Consider the following 20401-nt stretch of genomic DNA (forward strand, 5'->3'; position numbering starts at 1 on the left):
TAGTTTCTTTTTGTTCTCAGTTAATATCCAGCTTAATAGATTGTGTAAGTAGAATACCCCCAAACTGAAAGTCACCTACATAAAATATAGTGAAAAATATGTCACGCATTTAAACTATAGTTGAAAATGTGTACACTTTAGTTTTGCGTAGCCAACACTGGAGAGTGGGTAAGGACACAGGATCCCAGGGCTAGACTGCCAGGGTTCAAGTTCCAACTTAGGCACTTGCTGGCTGTGAAATACTTGACAACTTTAAGCCCCAGTTTCTTTTTTTGTTTTAACTTAATCCCAAATGTGATAGTAAGTCTCAGTTTCTTGATCTGAAAAAGAGAAATGATTCAATGAGAGTCTAGTGAAAACTTTAAAGTTGTAAAGCCACTACCTGGCTAAGGAAAGTCCTCAGCCTTAGCCGTTATTAGCTATGATTATTATTGTGTTGGCTACACGTGCATTAATGAGGCAGGAAAATGCTCAAGGATAACAACCACGTATCCAAATTATCTCATCAGACCGAGAGAGAGGCATATGTGTGCATGCTCATGTTTCAGCTCAGAGCCCTTTGTCTAGAAGGCTCTTGAACTCAGAGGTGCAAGCACTATCAACTTTGCAGTGGAGCCATCACTTTTGTTGATGAATGAAATTGACATAATGCTTTTTTTTTTTTTAAGCACCAACCGTGTGCCTCAAGCTAACTGTCAAGAAAAGCATGCTTCAGTTGGCTGGAGTGAGCAATTCAACTTGTGGAGGAATGAGAAATGTTCGCGTTGAGACAAGAAACATAAAACCCCAGAGTAAGGTAGGAATCACTGAAAGTCAGGCAAAGGAACTGGCATCCAGTAATGAGTTAGGCTTTGCCGGGCTCTGGCCCTACAGATGGCTCTTTGGAGAGGAAAAAATTAAGCCAGGCCTGAGGGCACAGATCCTAAGGGAATGCTGGCAGCTCTAGGCTGTCTATGGGAGAGAAGCAGAGGGTGACGCCTGGTTGAAAGAGGGGGCTGGGGGACATAGCTTCAGCCCGTGTTTACAGATGGAGTCCCCTGATTCCTGCGACTGGGAAAAGAGATCATGCCCGGATCAGGGGACCTCAAATCAGAACTCTTCCCACCCACACCCCTTCTTTTCAGGGCGTCTGTCACTGCAACCAACAGGTAAACTAGTTGGAAAGCTCGGCAGATTCTCATGGTGGTGCCTAGCAGGCCAGGCCTAGCTGCCCTTTAACCTGTGACTGAGGATGATGCCACTGGCCTGTAAGCACACATTGGAAAATCTTTACATCCATGGACACGCCATGCCCCACAGAGACAGCTGTGCAGGGTTCTTTAGGTTCGGGGTGCTGTGCTGGCAGTTGCCTTATAAATACGTAGGATTAAAATGGGATGCCCTGGAGCTTAGCTAACCTTTATCCTCCCCCCACTCCCCACCCCAAAATGAAGGGGCTGCTAGTTTTGTTTGCTTTATGAAAGATGGATCTATGATTGTTTTTAGAATCTTTGGAGAAAGATTTCTTGGGAGGAAGCTATCCTGAACCCCCAGAGATTTTTGTCATTTACTGGCACAACAGCTTTAGAGTCCTAGGTCTTCATCTTGGCTCAGCCACCCTCCAACTGTGTGACCTTTGAGAAGTTGTTTGACTAAACTGAATCTCGTTGTCACCTATGAGAGGAGGTTGCTCCATTGTTACCGTGTGGAGCACCTACACCCAGGCACTCTTATCGGGTGATGGTGAAGATTAAATGCAACAAAAAGGAAGAAGGAGGAGGCTGGCTTGAAGCCGGGAGTTCAAGACTAGCCTGGGCAACAAAGTCAAACCTCATTTATTTAAAATGTTTATTTAAAGATGTTTATTTAAAAATTAGCTGCACTTGGTGACTTATGCCTGTAGTCCCAGCTACTCGGGGGGCTGAGGTGAGACCAATTGAGCCCAGGAGTTTGAGGCTGCAGTGAGCCGTGATCACACCACTGCACTCCAGCCCAGGCAACAGAAAGGGACCCTATCTCAAATAAATGAATAAGTAAGTAAGTAAGTAAATAAATAAATAAATAAAATAATGCATGCAATTAGTACACTAGTACATGCTCAGGCACATGATAAATGCTGGATAAATGGTAGCCCAAATAAACTTTGTAATGTTTTGGGAGAGGATGTCCTTTGGACTCAGCCCAGTGACAAAAGCATTTGAAAAGACTGATGTATATGATGGCTATTCCCTACAGGTACAAGTCTGTACCTCCAGGGACCCAAGGCATTGGCTCCACCTGGTAACTTGTTCTGTTTATTCTTGTTTTGGGCGGCACCGATTGCCCTAGGGCTAAGCAGGACTGCCAACCCAGACTCGATTGCCAAGAGTATCCCCCTCCCCAAGCTAGCCATGGGAAAGCCACTTGCATCATAAGACTACAGGAAATCAAAGGGAAGAAAAAGCACAATTTAGTCAGCTACCCTCCAGTTGATGGGCAATAAATGTTTGCTATTTTGAACAGAGCTGCATGCCTTGTCCACATCCCCTGTTTTATATAGGCAAGAATTTGTCTTGGATGTAGAGTAGAGCTGCCGGGCTGGGAGGAGTGTGAATATTCAACCTTATGAGATGGAGCCAAACTGTTTTCTAAGCTGGTCATACCAGTGTATGCTCTCAGCAGCAGGAGGCAGCAGTTCCTTTTTTTTTTTTTTCGACAGGGTCCGCCCAGGCTAGAGTGCAGTGGCACGATCTCGGCTCATTGCAGAAGAGGCCACCAGGTGCAGACTGGAGAGGGAGGCAAGGGGACAGAACGGAAGATGCCTGGGGTGGGTGGAAGTCAGTGCCCTTAGGTGCTGGTACCTGTCTTCCCGGCCACCGCTGCATCAGGCTTCTAGGCCTGTTGGCTGTCAGGGCTGGACTGCACCCCATAGGCTCCATGGCAGTCCCCATGGAATCCCCCAGGCGCCACCAGGCAGCATACAGGTAACACGCCTGGAAGGTCCCCAACAGCCTAGCTGGACATGTTCAAGACACTGGGGCTCCTTGTTTGGTGGCACAAACTCCAGGACCCAGTGAGGGAAACGGGAACACACCAGGCCGAGCAGTATGGCTAAATCCGTTTTGTCCAAAATAAAAAGCAAAATAAACAGGAGTCGCATGACCAGGGAGCCATGACCCCATCCCCGCCCCCTTCCTCTGTCCTATACTAGCAATAAATAAGTTTCCCAGCCACAAATAATTATTAGAACCTCCTCCCCATGTGCCAGCTCCAACCTCAGCTAGGTATGATACGGGGCGGCCCTACCCTCTGGAATATACAAAACCTTACACAGACACAATATGTACACTGGGGAAGGGGGGCCACCCCAGCAGCCCGTGCCCTCGCCTGGTCCACAGTTAGCCCCACTGTCCTGCCTCTCTGAATAAGAAGGGAGCCCCCCTGAGGGAAAAGTTGCTATGGTGAGAGTAAGGGGGCCATCAGGCCTCCTCCAAACAAACCAACTCCACCAGCCTCTGGCTCTTAAATAACAATCATCATCACCCAGAAATTTAGGGACTCAGCCTTGGTCAAGGTGGCAAAGGGTCTGTTTGTCTTTCCCCATTAGACAGAGGTCTTGTCCTGGTACCGTAATTGTAAAGGGGTGCCTGGGAAGGGGTGGTAGGGACATGGTGGCGGGGGAGACTCCAGCCCCACTTCTCCAGGCTTTGCTAACAGGGGCCTGCTTATAATTTTTATTTTTTTTCCATGACTTTAAAAAAAAAATCCCATAACTTCTTTTTCATAACTTTTTTTGTAACTTTTCATAAAAATTTTTTCTACTTTTTTTCCACAACTTTTGTACATTTTTTATCCCATAACTTTTTAACCTCATAATTTTTTCTAATCCCATAACTTTTTTATTTTGTGTTCTTTCAATAAACACTTGCATAGTTATGTTACAATTTTGTGAAAAAATGAAACATATTATCTCATGTGAAGCATGCCCAGCAGTTGCACGTATCAATACCTTTAATACTATAGTTTTCAAGAAACGCAAAATAAAATTTTAAGGCAAAAACAATACTTTGAAACAATTTAATGATTTATTACATTACAGTAGCATCACACCAGCAGTCAATAATGCCTCTCTAGGGAAAAATCTTTCAGTATTTCCATGACACATTCTGTTCACAAGAATTCATAAATTGGTAAAATTCATTCTAAGAAAACTTGGCAAATAAAGCTTTGGACTGGAATTGCCATTTCATTCTCTGCTTTTCCTTCCCACCGTTTCTTTCTTTTACACTACAGTATTCATATTTTAAAATGTTTTAACTTATTTCAGAACATTAAGATAGCAGTTACATTTTTTAATAGTTATATTATTTTAAAATGACTCTTCAAGATAAAGTTTTACAGAAAATATATTATGGATAGGGCTGATTTACATTTTCAAATTTTCTAAAAATCAGCTTTGGTTTTAGAGCTGATATTTTTTCATTTCTGGAAAAATCTATCAGGTTTAATCAAATACTTTTAAAATGATTATTATATACTGCAATCTTCAGGTGTTCTGGTTCTTCCTACAGAAACTCAAATGTATTCAGCGGGACTCACATTTTAAAATTCTATGTTTCTGATGAACTCTAACATTCCAATGTTGCCTTCTAAGCAAACTGAAAGCTGCCTTATACTGAATGAGGAAGAGCACAAATACTTGGCTGAATGGGGTATCGCAAAAGACGGCATGCACTTTGAAGAAAGACTTAAGTTATTGTCATACAGTTTCCATTCTTTTTAGCTTTTTCTTAAATATATGACAAATACCTACACAAAGAGTGGTATTTCAGTCAATATAGTAAATTTATTTTCCAGACTGACCTTCAGCTTAAATATGCCAGTGTGTGATTTAATCCATAGGCACCTGATGAACACATTATTGTCAGATTGGTTACAGATGCTAAACGCTATCTGAAGGTCATTCGTAGTCACTGATGTTTATCAGGGTAAAGTGAAGTGATTTCAATGATAAAAGTATCTTTGAAATAATTTATCAATGTATTAGATAAACCCAGTTTCAGAATGATAAAAGAAAAAATGTTAGACCAAATAATGTGGCTAATTAACAGTGGTCCGATTTCTAGCACGTGGGTTTAAAATGCTCTTAAAGAAACTGTCTTTAAACTGAACACAAAGAATGCAAAAGCAGCAAGTTCAGAAAATAAAAGGCAAGAACAGGACTTTAAGTGCATTTTAAACCCACGGGCTAGAAATCGTACCACTGTTAATTAGCCACATTATTTGGTCTAACATTTTTTCTTTATCATTCTGAAACTGGGTTTATCTAATACATTGATACATTCATAAAATTTGGAAGAGTCAGTTGAAGTCACAAGGACCGAATATTTGCCCTCTTTCAGTGAATGCTGGCAAATCTGTTATTCCATCGGTAAAATCGTATTGCTGCTCTCCTGTTAATGTCATAGAAGTATCATGAGGATGCCAAATGCTAAATATGGAGATGGTCTAGTAACTAGAAATCCCCACACCAGGGAGCACACATACATATCTCCCTACATCCTAATAATGTGATGTGTTCTGGAATACAGACATTAAAACTTCATGAAGTTTTCCCAAGCATCAAGTTATGATTTAGGCAATATATGACTGAAATGCATTCATTCATCATGCGTAGGCACAATCACATGAATATTGCACTAAATATGTCCCTGACTGAAACAGAGAGGTACAAAAACATATTTCACTCTTTGTAAAGAAGTCTGTGAGAAAATATAACTGTGTGACGGTATAGACACGTTTCCTGATAATACATTGACATTCACAAACAGTAGATTGCACTGCAGTTTGGAAACATTTTAAGTTTCATAAACTTCTCCTTGATTTTCAAACATAGTATAATACTGTGTACTAAAATTCCTTTTTGTTTCAACTAAGCACTCTCACATATATTAGTTTATAATAATGTTTCTATTATTTTTTAAAGTGTTTTCCATTCAAGGAAAAGAAGTAAATTCCTATGTCAGAGTAACCAAGGTGGTTGAAGAATAGGTATTAGCCAGAGATGTCTAGATGGTAAAATCAATCTTCAAGCCTCAAAGAAGCTCCATGAACAGAGAGGAATGCCAGGCACCACACAGCTTTCCTTCACTCTAATTCATTCTTGACTAGAGCCTGTATGCCTGTTCCAGGGACATTTGAACTCGTAAAGGATTTCTTATGATCTTTACTAAATACATTAAGAAGAATGCCCACCAGCGCCCTTTTGTGAACTGGGACAGGAAGTCATGTGATTAAAACAGGTAACATGAACTCTGACTTTAAAATGTATTGTAGACACAAATGCTCTAAGCTAGGAAAGGTTTTCCACATCCACAGTCAACGATGGGAACCTTTCATTCCTCAGAAATAAGCCCTTTTTAGGTCATCAAAAAAGAGTACAACTGCTGCAGCTCCTGATGCAATATCTTCATGAGCCCAGAGCACATACAAATCCTAAGGGAACCACCATAATACAGCGCTAATTCTTGGCACTGGAACAGATGAAACACACTCTGTCCTGCACATACCTGCCAGAGGAGGCCACTTTCCTCTTCTGTGAGATTTAAAAAGCTTCCCCAAAAGGTTATTACTCCCATCACCAACACACAGAAAATGGAGGAAAGGCTGTTTCCAGTTCTCGGCCTTTAAACAACTCTAAATGTCAGTACTCATAGTGGCATATTACAAAGTAATAAACAGTGCACACTTGGGGGCAAACTACATATTGAGCTAATGAAGAGCTCACTGTGATTAAGATTAGATCAAACAACAGTAGAACATAGGCAAATTTTGTCTCAATTCTGTAGTGAATATACATGCTGCAATAACATTAAAGAAGCATGGCAGCCTATTCCAAACCAACGAGAACAATTTTCTGCAAAGAGTGGGTCTTTGTGTGTTTGAACTCCCACCACATAAGGGCAAACTCGATATGCATGCTAATGACCTACAATTATGAAATTAAAAAAGAAAAATGCTAAAGGATGCCAGAGTGAACATCAGTGAGAGCCACAGAGACCCACTCTCTTTTAACTTTTTACAAATAAACTTAAACTATAAATTAGAAACACAAATAATCATGAGTGACTCTAACATTCAAATGAAGTAAATGAATTGTGTAGGAGATTAACCCCATAACTTGGTTTCTTATTTAAAAATTTCTTGAGCAGCTCTTTGATGACAGTTGTGTTTATCTCCTTCTTCTCAGCAGCCAAGCCCAGCAAAAGAATGGCACACAGCAGTTGCTGCCCAAGCCTGGGTGCTCCTGGTGGTCCTGCACGATTGGCTGTGTGGTAGGGTTGTCATAGAGAGGACCCTCCCTGGCCTCTCCTTGAGCAGAGGAGGTGAGGCTCACTTCACAAAGATCTTTGGAGAGAGGGAGGCGGAGATCTGAGCACAGTGGGAGAACCCCTCTTCCTGCCTGCCCACCCCGCCTGAGGGCTCTACTCACCACCCTGCTTGTCTGCAGCCCCAAGTTCCTGGGGGGCTGGGGCTCCTGGACCGGGCTCATCAGCAGGGTTCTGGGCAGCAGCCAGGAATTTTCTGTGACCATTGTTGTAGTTGCTATAAGCCGCAATACCATCTGCTGCAGCTCCAGCAGCTTCACCTGGAGGGAGGGGTGCTCAGCTGTCATGCCGCTGCCTGCACCCACCCTCACACCCACCCCACCCCCACCCCCACCCCCACAGAGATGTTGCACACCCTACCTTCATCTCCTCCCTGTCCTGGGCCAGCCTGATGATGTCCTCCTCCCAGTGCCGCATCTTTGGCACTGCCCCCTGGCTCTGTTAAAACGTGATGGATTTTCCTGCAAGAAGACAGGGCTCAGATGCTGGGGTCCCTCTGACAGCCCTGCAGCTCCCCCTGTGGTGCCCTGGCCTCCCACTCACTGATGGCATCTCTCTCGCCAGTAGTGGATGAAGCGAAGTTCTTGTTTGTTCACCAGCTCACTCAGGTCTGCCTTCTCCTCCAGGTGGTCCATAAAGCCGCTCTGGAGCCAAAATATTGCGGTCACATCTCGGCAGCGACCTGCCCTCAGGTGGCATTTTCAAGTCATGGAGAAGGTGGAGGTGAGTCCTGGCATGGGCCAGCTTCTCCATGACTTCCTGCAGGGCCCAGTGGGTCTCCCCACTCACAGACTTGCCCCCAGTCCCTGGGGCTGGGACCACTGCCTCTGGCTCCTTCAGGGCAGGGGCCACCGGGTGAGCCAGGCACTGGCAGCACACCCTCTGCTTTTTCACCTGCTCTTGTAACCGTGCTTGCTCCTCCTGGACACTGGCTCCAGCGGACTTGAAAATCGCCACCTGAGGGCAAGACATGAGCATTCTTGTAGGGGCATACACACAGCAAATGGGGCAGAGAGGTGGAGTGCAGCCCCTTCCCTTGGGGCCTCAGAGAGTACACATTTGTTACGGGTGAAATGGTGTCTGACCACTGGCTCCCAGAAGGGGTGAGGGTCCAGAGAAACCAGAATGCAGGGAAACTAAGAGCATAAAGGGGTCTTGGAGGGACCACAGAGGAAGGTGGCAAAATGGGTGCAGGGGGAGTCAGGCTCACCATGGCCTCCCTGCCCTCCAGGTCCTCTGAGATGCTTGGCATGGGCCGAGGTGCCTCCTCCTCCTCACTGTCCAGATGTCCTCCTCCATCTCCTGTGGGGGGTGGCCAGAGGGGTCTTCAGACAACCCAACAAGGGAGGTACTGTGGGCCCACCTCTGCCTCCACCCTCACTGTGTAACCCTGAGCCAGCCCCTTCCCAGAGAGGAATGAGCTGCTCTTCTTTATTTGTACTTTTAAGAATCAAAATCTTGCTATTCCACCCAGGCACACTCCCACTACTGGTCGATGTGGGAGTTCTGACCTGCTCTCTTTCTGACCTGGGCCAGTTCAGCCATCCTTAGGCAACTTGGTGGCCCCCTGCTCACAGGAGGTCAACACACTGATGCCGAACTTAGTGCAGGCACCCGGTCGGCATAATGACCAGCTGTTCTAAAGGTCTCTTCCAACTCCTCAATCCTATGCTGCTAACAGTCCCCCCTTCCTCCTGGGGCTCTCTCCTCTTCCTCTGAGCGGTCTCCCATACCTTCCCCAGGGAGAGCCATGAGGCTCAGCTGGGTTGTTAGCTGCTGGTTCTGCTGGCTGGTAGCTTCCAGGTGCTCCTAAGGGGACAGGAAAGAGTGAGAAGGGATGGAGTTTGCCAGGTCATCCCCTTCACGGCCCTGTCCTCCACAGCTCCCTCCCCTGGGTCTCCTGCAACTTTTGGCAGGCCATCTCAGCCACCGCTTTGCCCCAAGCTTCCTGCTGCTGCAGCTGGTTCATGAGCTGGGTCTGCTGCAGTCACTGCCTGGGCAGTGCCTCCTTCTCAGAGGTCAGCTGCTGATAGGCGGCCACCTGCTGCTGATAGGTGGCCACGTACTGCTGCAGGTGACCCAGGTAATGGTCTGGCTGCTGCTGCAGACTCTGAGCCTCTTGGCTCTTCAGCTCCACCTGCAGGAAGATCCTGGGCATGAGAGCACGTGGTGGCTGGTTTCCAGATTCTGGGCCCATTAGTGGGGTAGCGAGGGCACTGTGGGGCTCTGTCACCTGCCCAGGCCCCTGGCCCCTTGCTCCAGGCCTAAGTGACTGCCTCCCTTTCCTAGAACCCCATGCCTCCTTCCCCAGCCTCAAATCTCATACCCTCTTCTCATTTAATCCTCAGCACCTCTGTAAGGAAAATGCTAACTTCCCTTTGAAGTTAAAGAAACAGACTTTGAGATGAAAAGTACTTGAATGGTGAACCATTCCAGTGGAACCAGGCTGGAATCCAGTTTTAATCTAAGGAGTCTTTTTGTTTTGTTTTGAGACAAGAGTGTCACTCTGTGGCCCAGGCTGGAGTGCAGTGGTGCAATCTCAGCTCACTGCAACCTCCACCCCCTGAGCTCAAGCGATTCTCATGCCTCAGCCTCCTGAGTAGGTGGAATTACAGGCATGTGCCACAATGCCCTGCTAATATTTATTTTATTTTTTTGTAATTTTAGTAGACATGAGGTTTTACCATGTTGGCCAGGCTGATCTCAAACTCCCGACCTCAAGTGATTCTCCTGCCTCAGTCTCCCAAAGTGCTGGGATTATAGGCATGAGCCACTGCACCTGGCATAAGGAGCCTGTTATACCACCGTCTCTTCCCCTGTGATTGGGGGCTCCATGCCTCTAGCTGGGATGATGATGTCCAGACCTGAGAGGAGCCCAGGGCTACCCACCTCTAAAAGTCAGAGGGCAGGAAGCAAGAAACAGTCACAGTACTGCTCTGGAGAGTGCTGGGGTCACCTGCCCCCAGGCTGGAGCTGCCCCTGGCTTGGCACCTCCCCTCCCCAGAGGCTGCTGCCCACCTCACAGCCCTTCTTGGATGGGGTGGAGGTTTCTTTCTCCTTCACCTCACCAAGCTTCTCCTGTAGCTCCTTTACTTGCTGCTTCAACTGCAGTGCGCTCTTGTGCTCATTGTTCTGGACATAGAGAAGCAATCAGCAGCCACCCACTGCAGCTGGAAACCCCAGAACTTGGTGTCTGCCTCCCATGGCACCAGGAAGGGTGGAGGCAGGTTAGAAAAATCATCCCCTCTTTCCCACAGCCACCTGGCTCACAGGTGCCCTTAGAAGTAACATTTCACATGAGGGCTACACTGCCCCATTTTAGAGGTGGGGAAACAAAGGCCCGGAGGGCTAGGGAGGAGGGCAGGCTCCCCCGGTGGGGCAACGCACCAGCTCCTCAAAGATGCTCTGTGGCTTGGCCAGCTGCTGAAGCCTCTCCTGCTGCTCCTCAAGCCTCTCCTCCTGCTTCCGAAGCCTCTCTTCCTGCACCTGAATCCTCTCTTCTTGTCCCCGGTTCAGGAGGCTTATGCGCTGATTGTTTTTGACTTGGGCCTGGAGCTCTCCTGCCACTCTCTCTAGTTCCTTCCTCAGGTGCTGCAGCTCCACCTTGGAGGACATTGCTGGGGGCTCTGGGGGCTCTGGGGGCAGGGGTTCAGCTGAGAAAGGAAGCAGATAATAAGGGCCTCTGGATTCTCAAAAAAACAAAACAAAACAAAAACCCTCCTCTTGGTGCACAGCTCCTCTCAGACTCCCCAAACTTGGCCTCACTGCTTATGATTCCACGCACCGGGATGGTAGCCAGTCTTCCAAACCAGTTTCAAAAAAAGAGCACTGCGGGTGACTGACAGTGGGCCCTCCTTGCTGATGGGGACACTGAGACACTGAGACTTATTGAGATGACAAGACTTGCCATCTCCTGGCACAGACCTCTTTCCCTCTGCCTCAAAGCCCTTGCATCCACCTACCTCCCTGGGGCATTCTAAGCCACCCTCACAGCCCTCTGATGCCAATCCTGCTCCCAGGTCATGCCAGCCCCATCTTACCCATCTGGTTTTTCAGTTTGGACAAGCTCCTCTCCAGCTTCTCTATCCGACGCATATCATTCTTCTTTTCATTCTTTAATGTGCAAACCTGCCGAAAGCACAAGGGGAAAGGGCCCTGGAGAGAGGGGCTGGTGGCTGGACAGGCTGCCATCTCCCTCTCTGCCCCCACCTCCACAAAGCCCAGACCCATGACCACCTCTGGCTGTACTATTGCCATTTTAAAGATGCCCAGAAAGATCCAGTGACCTATCTAAGGTGGGGGTGCTGAAGGGTCAGATCTCACCTCCTGCGACATTTTTCTCATCCTCTGCTGCCACCGGGCCCTCTCTCCTTTTAGATGTTGCACACACTCGTCTCTTTCTAATTGGGCTTGTTTAAATGACTCCTTCAACTGCAAGAATGGGCACAGAAGTTAGGAAGGGCCGTCACTGGTCCTCTCCTGCTCCTGGCCACCTGGGGTCATCTTCCTTCCACATCCATCCCTCAGAAAACCTCACCTGTGTCACCTGCGCTTTCAGCAGTGCCTGCTCCTGGATGGAGTGCTCTAACTTCCACTCCATACGTGCTTTACTGTGGCTGGAAAACTGGATGGTGAAGAGTGACCAGTTTCAATCTGGTGAGCCCGGGCCATTCCACACAGTGCCCCTTAAAAGGGCTAGGGCTAGGCCCAATATACAACTTGCTCAGTAAAGATCAAGGCATTTCCAAGCCCGTGGTCTGGTTTTTAAAAGAACTCAGTAAAGTTGGAAGGGACAGGGAATGAGATTGAATTTATAGCTGGCTAACAGAGGCCCAGAGAGATCAGATAATATTGCTATTGTTATTACTGTTATTATTACCACTGTTTGAACCTTTGTGGAATGCTTCACCAGGTACAATGCTAACAATCCCGTTTAATCCTCACAACCACCATAGGAGACAGTTACTATGATTACCTCTTTTGTATAGATGAAAAAACATGGAGTATTTGAGGTTAAGTGCTTGCCTGAGTTCACTTAGGCAGAGCTGGGATATAAACACCCAGGTCTATCCAATTCTCTAAGCCCATTTTTCTTGCTGGGGATGGGGGCACAGATAGGAAGGGGAAAATTAATCTTTTGTTCACTTTTTGAAAGGATGATACATTCGCATAGTCCAAAACTCAGAAGGTACAGAAGGGAAGTATCTCCCAGCCAACTTGTTGCTCTCTCCTGAATTTTTTATGAATGCTTGCAGACATGTTTTATGTATATTATCATAGTATGTACACAAACACACACATGCACACATTTCCTCTTTCTATAGAAATGGTAAAATACTAGAAGTACTCTTCTGTACCTTCACAGTACAAGTACCCAATACCCCACCTAGGACTTGCCCAAGACCACAGCCAGGTAAGGGCGGGGCAGGCACTTGGCCTCCAAGCTCTGCGTCCAGTGCTCACTCCACACAGTGCCCCTCAACTCACACACAGCAGCTGACTCAGCCCCAAGCTGCCACTAAAAACCTTTTAAAAAAGCAGCAAGAAATGGCCATGCTGCCTTCTGGGCAGGACACTCCATCCTGCAGAAGGGACCTTTAGGCTCACTCCTCCATCTGTGAAGCCAGGCTCCCAGGGGATGGGGCAGGTGGTTGGACTCACCTGGTTTGCCTTCTTCTTCTGTGTGGTGGTGACAGCAGAGAGAGCCTGCTCTAACTCTCTTTTACGCTGCAATGAATGTTGCAGGTGGATAGCCAGATCCTTTGACTCTTCTGTAATGAGAGAGTTGAGATGGGTCCCAAAGGACTCCCCCTGAAGACCTGTCAAAGTGCCAGGTTGAAGGATGACAGGGTGCCCAGATTCTCACCTTCAAAGTATCTGAGAGAACGTTTCATGTGGTACAGGTGTGTATTTAGCTTCCCTTTCTGTATGTTCAATGTCTGGATTTGAACCTTTGGGAGAAAAGCCAAGCAAGTGCTGAAAGAGAAGGAAAGAAACATTCTCCGGAGGACAGGAGGAAACTTCACACCCTCCACTCACCTCTAGCTCCCTTTCGGCTTTCTGTTTCTTGTTGTTTGCTTTCTTTTCCTGTAGGAAGAGGAAGACAGAGCTCTCACCAGGAAGAGGCAGAGATGGCACAGCAAGAGACATGCACCCAGAATGCCACCAATGCCCCAGGACAGGCCCACCCATGGGACCAGGTTATCAGGGGCCCTGTGGGGATGGGGTGGAATCTGAGGAGTGAGCCTTCTTCCCCAGGCTGGGAGTAGGTGAGACGAGACTGGGGCCTCTATGTCTGAGTGCCCCCCAAACCCTGCAGTCATCTCGTGAGCAAACAAAGAAATCACGTTACTTCTTCCAGCTGATGTTCCACTTGTTTCTTCTGTTGTTTCTGTGGGGAAAGTCAAATTAAGGTGATGGAGGGTGGCCCCCTCAACTCTATTCCCCAGACCAGGAAGCGGTAGGCAGGGGCCAGGAATGGATTTTCAAGGCAAAGTTCTCAGACATAATGGGAACACGAACTGGTAAACTCTCCTCAAGCTCCCAAGGACAGAGGATTTGGGTCTTTGTTGGCTTTTGCCCACAGCCACAGAACTCAAAGTCTGAATCTGGAATCTCTTGAGAGGACAGCAACATAAACCTCTAGAGACGGAGTTTCAGAAAGGCCCCTCCTTCTGGCAGCTTGTGATTTAGAAAAGTGGGTTCATTCAATAAACATGTACTGAGCACGTACAGGCCAGGTATGGTTCTTCACAGCAGATATAGGATGGAAAAGGACAGACAGGAGCCCTTGGCCCTGAGGTTTCCTTTCTAGTGGGCCTTTAAATCTCAGACTCAAGAGCTAACAGAGACCTTTGATACTCACTACCTCCTCTGGAAACACGAGCCTAAAAAGGAGAGGTGGCTTGTTGAGAATCAAAGAGCAAATTAGGGACTGAGTCATGGCAGAAATACAGGGCCCCTGATAACCAGTCAGGCTACCAATTCCCCGAGAGGCAACAACCCCAGGGCTTGTGTAGCAAGGACTCGAGCACGGGTGTCTGGAGAGGAGAGAGTTGGCAAAGAGGGCAGCAAAAGAAGAGCCATGCTGCATGCTCTGGGGTCCCTCCAGGTGAGGCCTGGGCACCCCAGCTCCCTATTTGTCCTGGGCACCAGGGGCCCCCAGCCCCTTTCTTCAGGGCCCCAAGGGGAAACTGGAGCCCAGGATTGGCAGTGTGGAATCAGGGGACCCCAGTGGACTCTTACCAAAGCTTTGATGGTGTTCTTCAGTTGACTGATTTTTACGGACCTTGAATCCAGGACTACTGCTAGTTCTTGGCATGGGCTCTGAGGCACATGCAGAGAGGAAGAGGTGGAGGAGGAGTTGGGGGAGAGGTAGAGAGAATAATCATTAGGGCTGGGGTGTGTGTGGGCTGTCTCAGCTGGCAGAGGGGCACCCAGTCCCACCTGGAGGAGGAGGTTGGAGGGTTGACCTGAAGGGTCACAGCACCTGTGCCCAGAGCCTCTTACCTCCAGATCCTTCAGGGTAGCAGATGATGTAGGGCCTTCCCTGTGGAAATCTCTTGCTGACTACAAGAGATGAGAGCGCATATGGAGATGTTCTGTCCCCCACAGTGTCTGAGTCCTCTGACTTCCTTTCTTCCCCATCAACTGGCAACATTTTCTTTTCTGCCTGTCTTGGATCCTTTGTCCCATAACTCCTTTATGCTAACTTCTCTCATGGTTCTTATCTCCCCACCATCCCATCCTGGGGCCCTTTCAGTGATTCCTGATGGCAAGTGACTGTTCTCATTGTCCTGGCTTCCCCTTGAGACTGGGGATGAGGAAACTCAAACAGCAATGACCATATCCTGGGTGTCCTGAGTGTTTACAGCAGGCCATGTACTAGGGATTAACATAAAAACAACAATAACAAATCTCATTTAAACTTCACAAGTGGAAGTCAAACAGTATCACCTCTGTTATACAGATGTGAAAAGAGAGGCCCAATTAGGTCAAGCATCTTGCCCTAAATCATAGCCCTAGCAGAGCAGATGGAGAGGCAGGATTCAAACCCAGAATTCCTTTTTTTCTTTTTTTTGAGACAGAGTCTTGCTCTGTCACCAGGCTGGAGTGCAGTGGCACAATCTTGGCTACTGGAAGCTCCACCTCCCAGGTTCACACCATTCTCTTGCCTCAGCCTTCTGAGTAGCTGGGACTACAGGCACATGCCACCATGCTTGGCTAATTTTTTTGTATTTTTAGTAGAGACAGGGTTTCACCGTGTTAACCAGGATGGTCTGGATCTCCTGACCTCATGATCTGCCTGCCTTGGCCTCCCAAATTTCTAGGATTACAGGCATGGGCCACCACACCCAGCTAAAGCCAGAATTCTTAACCAGTACCCAGCAGTCCATCTACAATCTTAAAAATTACCCTCTATTGCCCCTTGGCCCCCCTGTCCCCAGAAGCCTGGCCAGCCAAGACTCACATCCCCAGGTGACTGGCAACCACCAGAAGTGGCTGTCTCAGGGATACTGCCATTTGTTTTCCTGTTCCTGTTCACTCCTGCTGGAACTCTAGGGCTGTTTTTCTGCCAATATTCTTTTAACTGTTGGAAAGAAGAGCAGTAATACTCATGAGAACTGTCAGCCCCTACAGCCACATCCTCCTTTACAGTTTTTACAAAATACACTTACACACCATCTGATTTAATGATGCCAACAACAGTACAAGGTGTTGTCACACTCACTTAGTGACTGAGAGGGATTGATATCATGGCTAGAAAAAAAAAAGAAAAAGGCAATACTGGAACTTTGAAACTCAGTCTTCTGACTCCAAGCTCTGAGGTTTTGCCAAGAATCAGCAGCTGGCAGGGACCAAACCCAGAGGCAGAGGTAGAAAAGTAAACATTAAGTAGGCAGGAACTGTATGCCATGTGGTTTAGAGTCATACATCCTCACACATCTGTTAGTGTGAAGAAGTGCACCAGTACCCCTCAAACTTTTATATCAATGTGTCCTCATGGCAGAAGGCAGCCTTTCTCTTAAATCAGAATTTATCAGAAAGAGGACAACCCAAGCCTCATTTCAGAGAGAAGTCTGGTATGCTCTTAGAAACCTAAGTGACTGTCATCCCTAAGTACATTCATGTTATTTCTCTTGATCTCAAGAGAATCAAGGGAAACTGATGCTTCAGAAAGATGTCCCACATTTATCCTGTGGCACTCAAAGTGCCCAAGGTTGAGATAATATGAGGAAGATTCAAGGTGTCAAGTTCAGTTTCCCAAGATCTATTCCACAGAAGATGAGCGAATCTCACTTCAGAGACCACTGACTGAAGGGCAGTCTGGTCCCAGAACCATGGAGAATGAGAATATGAGGTGGAGAACTCAGAAAAAAATGTTAAAATCTCTCTGGAAAGTAGAAGCCTGGGAGAAAACCAAACCAAACCCATTCTCTCATTGCCACCCAGAGATACTGTCAACGTTTTGAGTTCACGGGGGAAGTGTAGGATTTTCCCACCATCAACATCTGTAAGGGAGTGAGGCAGCCTGAAACCGCTTGCTCCTAGGTCCCAGTCTCCATTCCCCTTCCAGCTGGAAATTTGTGCTGTGACCAGAGGAACCAGAAATGGGGTGAGAATGCTTAGGGGACTGGGTCATAAGATCAAAGGCCAGTCTTGCAGTAATGACAGTTACAGGTGGACTGTGACATCACTACATTCCACTCCTCCTGGTGGGGGGAGGGACCATGTCAGCACCATGTCCAAGTCGCCGCTCCATGATAGGGGAGGGAAGTACAGGGTTGGGACTCAGCTCCTTGGAGATGCCAGCACAAAGAACCCAGGGAGGTCGACCTTGAGGCAACAGGAGGGGAGGGCAGAGTCTGCAGCAGGGAGTCCCAGCAGTCACCAGACCAAAGGGGGTGGGGCCTGGATCCTTGGAGATGAGAGTCCAAAGAGCCCAGGGAGATCAAGCTTGGGGCAGCAGGAGATGAAGGCCCAGTAATGGAGTGGGAAGCCCCAAGAGTCACCCACCCAATTCACCCTGGGGTGATTGGTGAGGGCAAGGACTGGGCTGTTTGCTGAAGGGGTGGGGCTGACTGACAAAACTTTGGTGGGGGTAGCCCAGAGGCACCGGTGTTGGGGGGCCCAGTCCAGTGTGCTTCAGGAGTTGTATGGACTCTGGCAGGGGTCTTGTCATCAGAGGGGATCTGTGGCTGGTTTGAGGGGCTATGACCTAGTGCGTTTTTACCTTTTTCTTGGCTGCCGCCAATTTGTTCTGTTGAGTTTCTTCTGCCATCGCAGGGTGGGTAGGGAGGCAGGGTTGGGGCCACGTCAGCGAAATCCCAGTGAGCACTAATCAACACCTCCAGTCACCTACCAGGCAGCTGTGTGACTGAGCCAGAGGAGGCGTAACCAGGGCCCCAGTAGAATGTGGAATAGGGGTGTGGCCTTAATGCTCCAAGCCCATTGGTCAATGAGAAAGATGAAAGGGAAAGGGGGTGTGGCCAGACAGCAGTGTGTCCAGAGAGAACTGTGGCTCACAAGGAAAGCTGCCCATGCAACCGCTGTCCCCACCCACTCTAAGAGAGGGGAGAGGCCTCCCACTCTGGAAGAGAAGAGGGGCCGGCTTTTGCTTTAAAAGCTTTCAAACTTTAAAAAATATATGTGTGTATACTTTATATATATGTGTGTCCGTGTGTGTGTATCTATGTTTTTCTCCATAGCTGTCTTCATTATCCAGCTTCTATGCAAGGTCTATGATTTTGGCCTACAGTTTTCATCTTTGATTACAGCACAAAAATTACCAGTATTACCTTAACTGAGATACAGATCCTATAAAAATGGAAAACCCATAGCATGCTTGATGATTAATGAGGCAGACTATATTATCCAACATTCTAATAAGATAAAATAATCACAATGATTTCTCTTTTTTGGAAAAATGTTTCTCTTATTCTCCTACGTTTTTGTTAAGATTTTTTTTCTTAAACATGTCTAATATCTGTAAAAACACAAAGCTTTTGGGCTGGGCGCAGTGGCTCATGCCTGTAATTCTGGGACTTTGAGAGCCCAAGGTGGGTGGATCATGAGGTCAGGAGATCGAGACCATCCTGGCTAACGCAGTGAAACCCCATCTGTACTAAAAATACAAAAATGTCCGGACATGGTGGCAGACACCTGTAGTCTCAGCTACTTGGGAGGCTAAGGCAGGAGAATGACATGAACCCCCGAGGTGGAGCTTGCAGTGAGCCAAGATCATGCCACTGCACTCCAGCCTGGGCTACAGAGCAAGACTCTATCTCAATAAATAAATAAATAAATTCATTAATTAATTAAAATAAAAAATTAATAGTAAGAGCAATGTGAACAAAAGATGCAATGAAATAATTTAGAAAGTACAAGCTATTAAAAAGTAGATTTTAAAACTTGTGCAATGAAGTCAAACAGCACCCAACGAAAACGTATACCCTTACATGTTTGTTTAAAAAGCAATTTAAATTACATTGATCCACTAAACTAGGAAAAGCAAAACAAACAAAAAGGGGGAAATAATTAAGACATAAGGAAAAAGTAAAAAAGAAAAACCACTAGATTTAAAAAATAAAACTAAAGGAGAATTCTTTCAAAAGACTGAGATTAAAACAGTCAAGCCTCTGATAAGTAATCAAGATAAAGAAAACTTTGAAGAGAAAAAGGCATATAGCCACATGTGAATATGATGCAAAAAGTGAAAACTTTGCACATCTTTACAACACCTTAGAAGTATGGATGACATGTTCATTTTTTTTTTTTTCTCAGACAGAGTCTCGCTCTGTCACCCACGCTGGAGTGCAGTGGCACGACAAACTCCACCTCCCGGGTTCACGCCATTCTCCTGCCTCAACCTCCCGAGTAGCTGGGGCTACAGGTGCCCGCCACCACGCCTGGCTAATTTTTTGTATTTTGGCTTAGTAGAGATGGGGCATCACCATGTTAGCCAGGATGGTCTCGATCTCCTGCCCTCGTGATCCACCAGCCTCGGCCTCCCAAAGTGCTGGGATTACAGGCATGAGCCATCGCACCCGGCCAAAGTGTTCATTTTTTTTTTTTTAAGAATCTACAGTTATGAAAACTAACTGAAGTAGTGGAAAATCTGGGGACCAATACGCAGAAGAAGGAAAAAGACAAAGACTCATCCTCCATATTGGATACTTATTTAAACCAGAATTTGTCAGCCTCAGCAATATTGATATATTGGGCCAGATAATTCTTTGTGGAGGGTTCTCCTGGTATGTTGTCGGACATTTAGTAACATTCCCTCTACCCACAGAATGCCAATAAGACCTCCCGACCATGACCAGTTGTGACCACAAAAATGTCTCCAGATATTTCCAAACGTCCCATAGGAGGCAAAATACTCCTGCCATTGAAAATTACTGTGTAAACCAGATCTACATCCTAGATCTTAGAAAAAAGATGTAAAGCTTCCCAACTCAGCCCTGCATACCCTTGATACTGAAATGAAATAACAGCCTTAAAGGAAGCAAACAAAACTATAATCTTATTTAATACAGAAGTAAAAATGCAAAAATAAAATATTACCATAGCCATTCTAACAGTGTTTACTATAGGAATGCAAAGATAATTCAAAATTAGGAAAACTTCATCAGGCAATTCACAAATTATATTTCTACATATAATTGAAGGCACAATCATGACAAACAAAGTAGCTCTATATGCATTAGGTCCATGATCTATTCGGTGAAAAACACAAGTTGCAGATGTCTTACAGAAGGAAAACTTAACACTGAACACATATTTTCACCATTTACTCTTTGTCCTGAGGCTCCAATAGAAATACAGTGAAGAATAAACATTGTATGAGCACACAATTACAAAAAAGGAATGGGGTTACCAACAGAAGAGAATTCATCTTCATTAGACAATGACAGTAAATGGAAAATGGTTAATTAATGGAGCAAAGCAAACAAAGGTGGAGGTCAGGAGGATACTGAGAACAACGAGGCTAATTTGTCCCACAGCAACCTGGAAATGATCTAGACTCAGACACGAGGTACCCCCGAGAGTGG

At 46.6% G+C, this 20401-nt stretch overlaps 2 protein-coding genes across 4 annotated transcripts in view; one reads left to right on the forward strand and one right to left on the reverse strand.

Annotated features, from left to right (window-relative positions):
• The first annotated feature begins 706 nt into the window (after nucleotides 1-706).
• LOC129050240 (putative GED domain-containing protein DNM1P46) overlaps nucleotides 707-20401 on the forward strand; it is an 86613-nt gene continuing 66918 nt past the window's right edge. The window contains exon 1 of the mRNA XM_054532011.1: nucleotides 707-796. Coding sequence (XP_054387986.1) covers nucleotides 707-796 — 90 coding nt within the window. The remainder of the gene's footprint in view (nucleotides 797-20401) is intronic.
• LOC129050238 (golgin subfamily A member 8M-like) lies at nucleotides 4025-18648 on the reverse strand. Of its 3 annotated transcripts, none has more exons than XM_054532001.2 (20): nucleotides 17581-18648; nucleotides 15817-15936; nucleotides 14856-14915; nucleotides 14592-14672; nucleotides 13699-13737; nucleotides 13386-13433; nucleotides 13213-13297; nucleotides 13008-13117; nucleotides 11884-11970; nucleotides 11670-11777; nucleotides 11387-11474; nucleotides 10734-10999; nucleotides 10410-10478; nucleotides 9080-9155; nucleotides 8557-8648; nucleotides 8241-8303; nucleotides 7908-7990; nucleotides 7707-7807; nucleotides 7451-7606; nucleotides 4025-7365 (listed from the first exon to the last, which is right to left on the reverse strand). In XM_054532001.2, exons 1-20 carry the CDS (start codon nucleotides 17626-17628, stop codon nucleotides 7190-7192), a joined length of 1956 nt encoding a protein of 651 aa, XP_054387976.1. In that variant the 5' UTR covers nucleotides 17629-18648; the 3' UTR covers nucleotides 4025-7189. The 3 variants fall into 3 exon arrangements, with proteins under 3 accessions (XP_054387976.1, XP_054387975.1, XP_054387978.1); XM_054532000.2 differs by having other exon boundaries at nucleotides 7890-7990; XM_054532003.2 differs by lacking the exon at nucleotides 10410-10478 and having other exon boundaries at nucleotides 7890-7990; nucleotides 17581-18120.

This window comes from Pongo abelii, chromosome 16 (assembly GCF_028885655.2).
Source record: "Pongo abelii isolate AG06213 chromosome 16, NHGRI_mPonAbe1-v2.0_pri, whole genome shotgun sequence".
Classification (NCBI taxonomy): Eukaryota; Metazoa; Chordata; class Mammalia; order Primates; family Hominidae; genus Pongo; species Pongo abelii.

Coding starts and splice junctions, on each gene's coding strand:
- LOC129050238 (XM_054532000.2), bottom strand. CDS start 17,628: ATGGCAGAAGAAACTCAACAGAACAAATTGGCGGCAGCCAAGAAAAAG. Junction 14,673..14,855: donor CTACCCTGAAGGATCTGGAG/GTAAGAGGCTCT, acceptor CATGTGCCTCAG/AGCCCATGCCAAGAACTAGC. Junction 13,738..14,591: donor AGAACACCATCAAAGCTTTG/GTAAGAGTCCAC, acceptor CTTTCCCCACAG/AAACAACAGAAGAAACAAGT.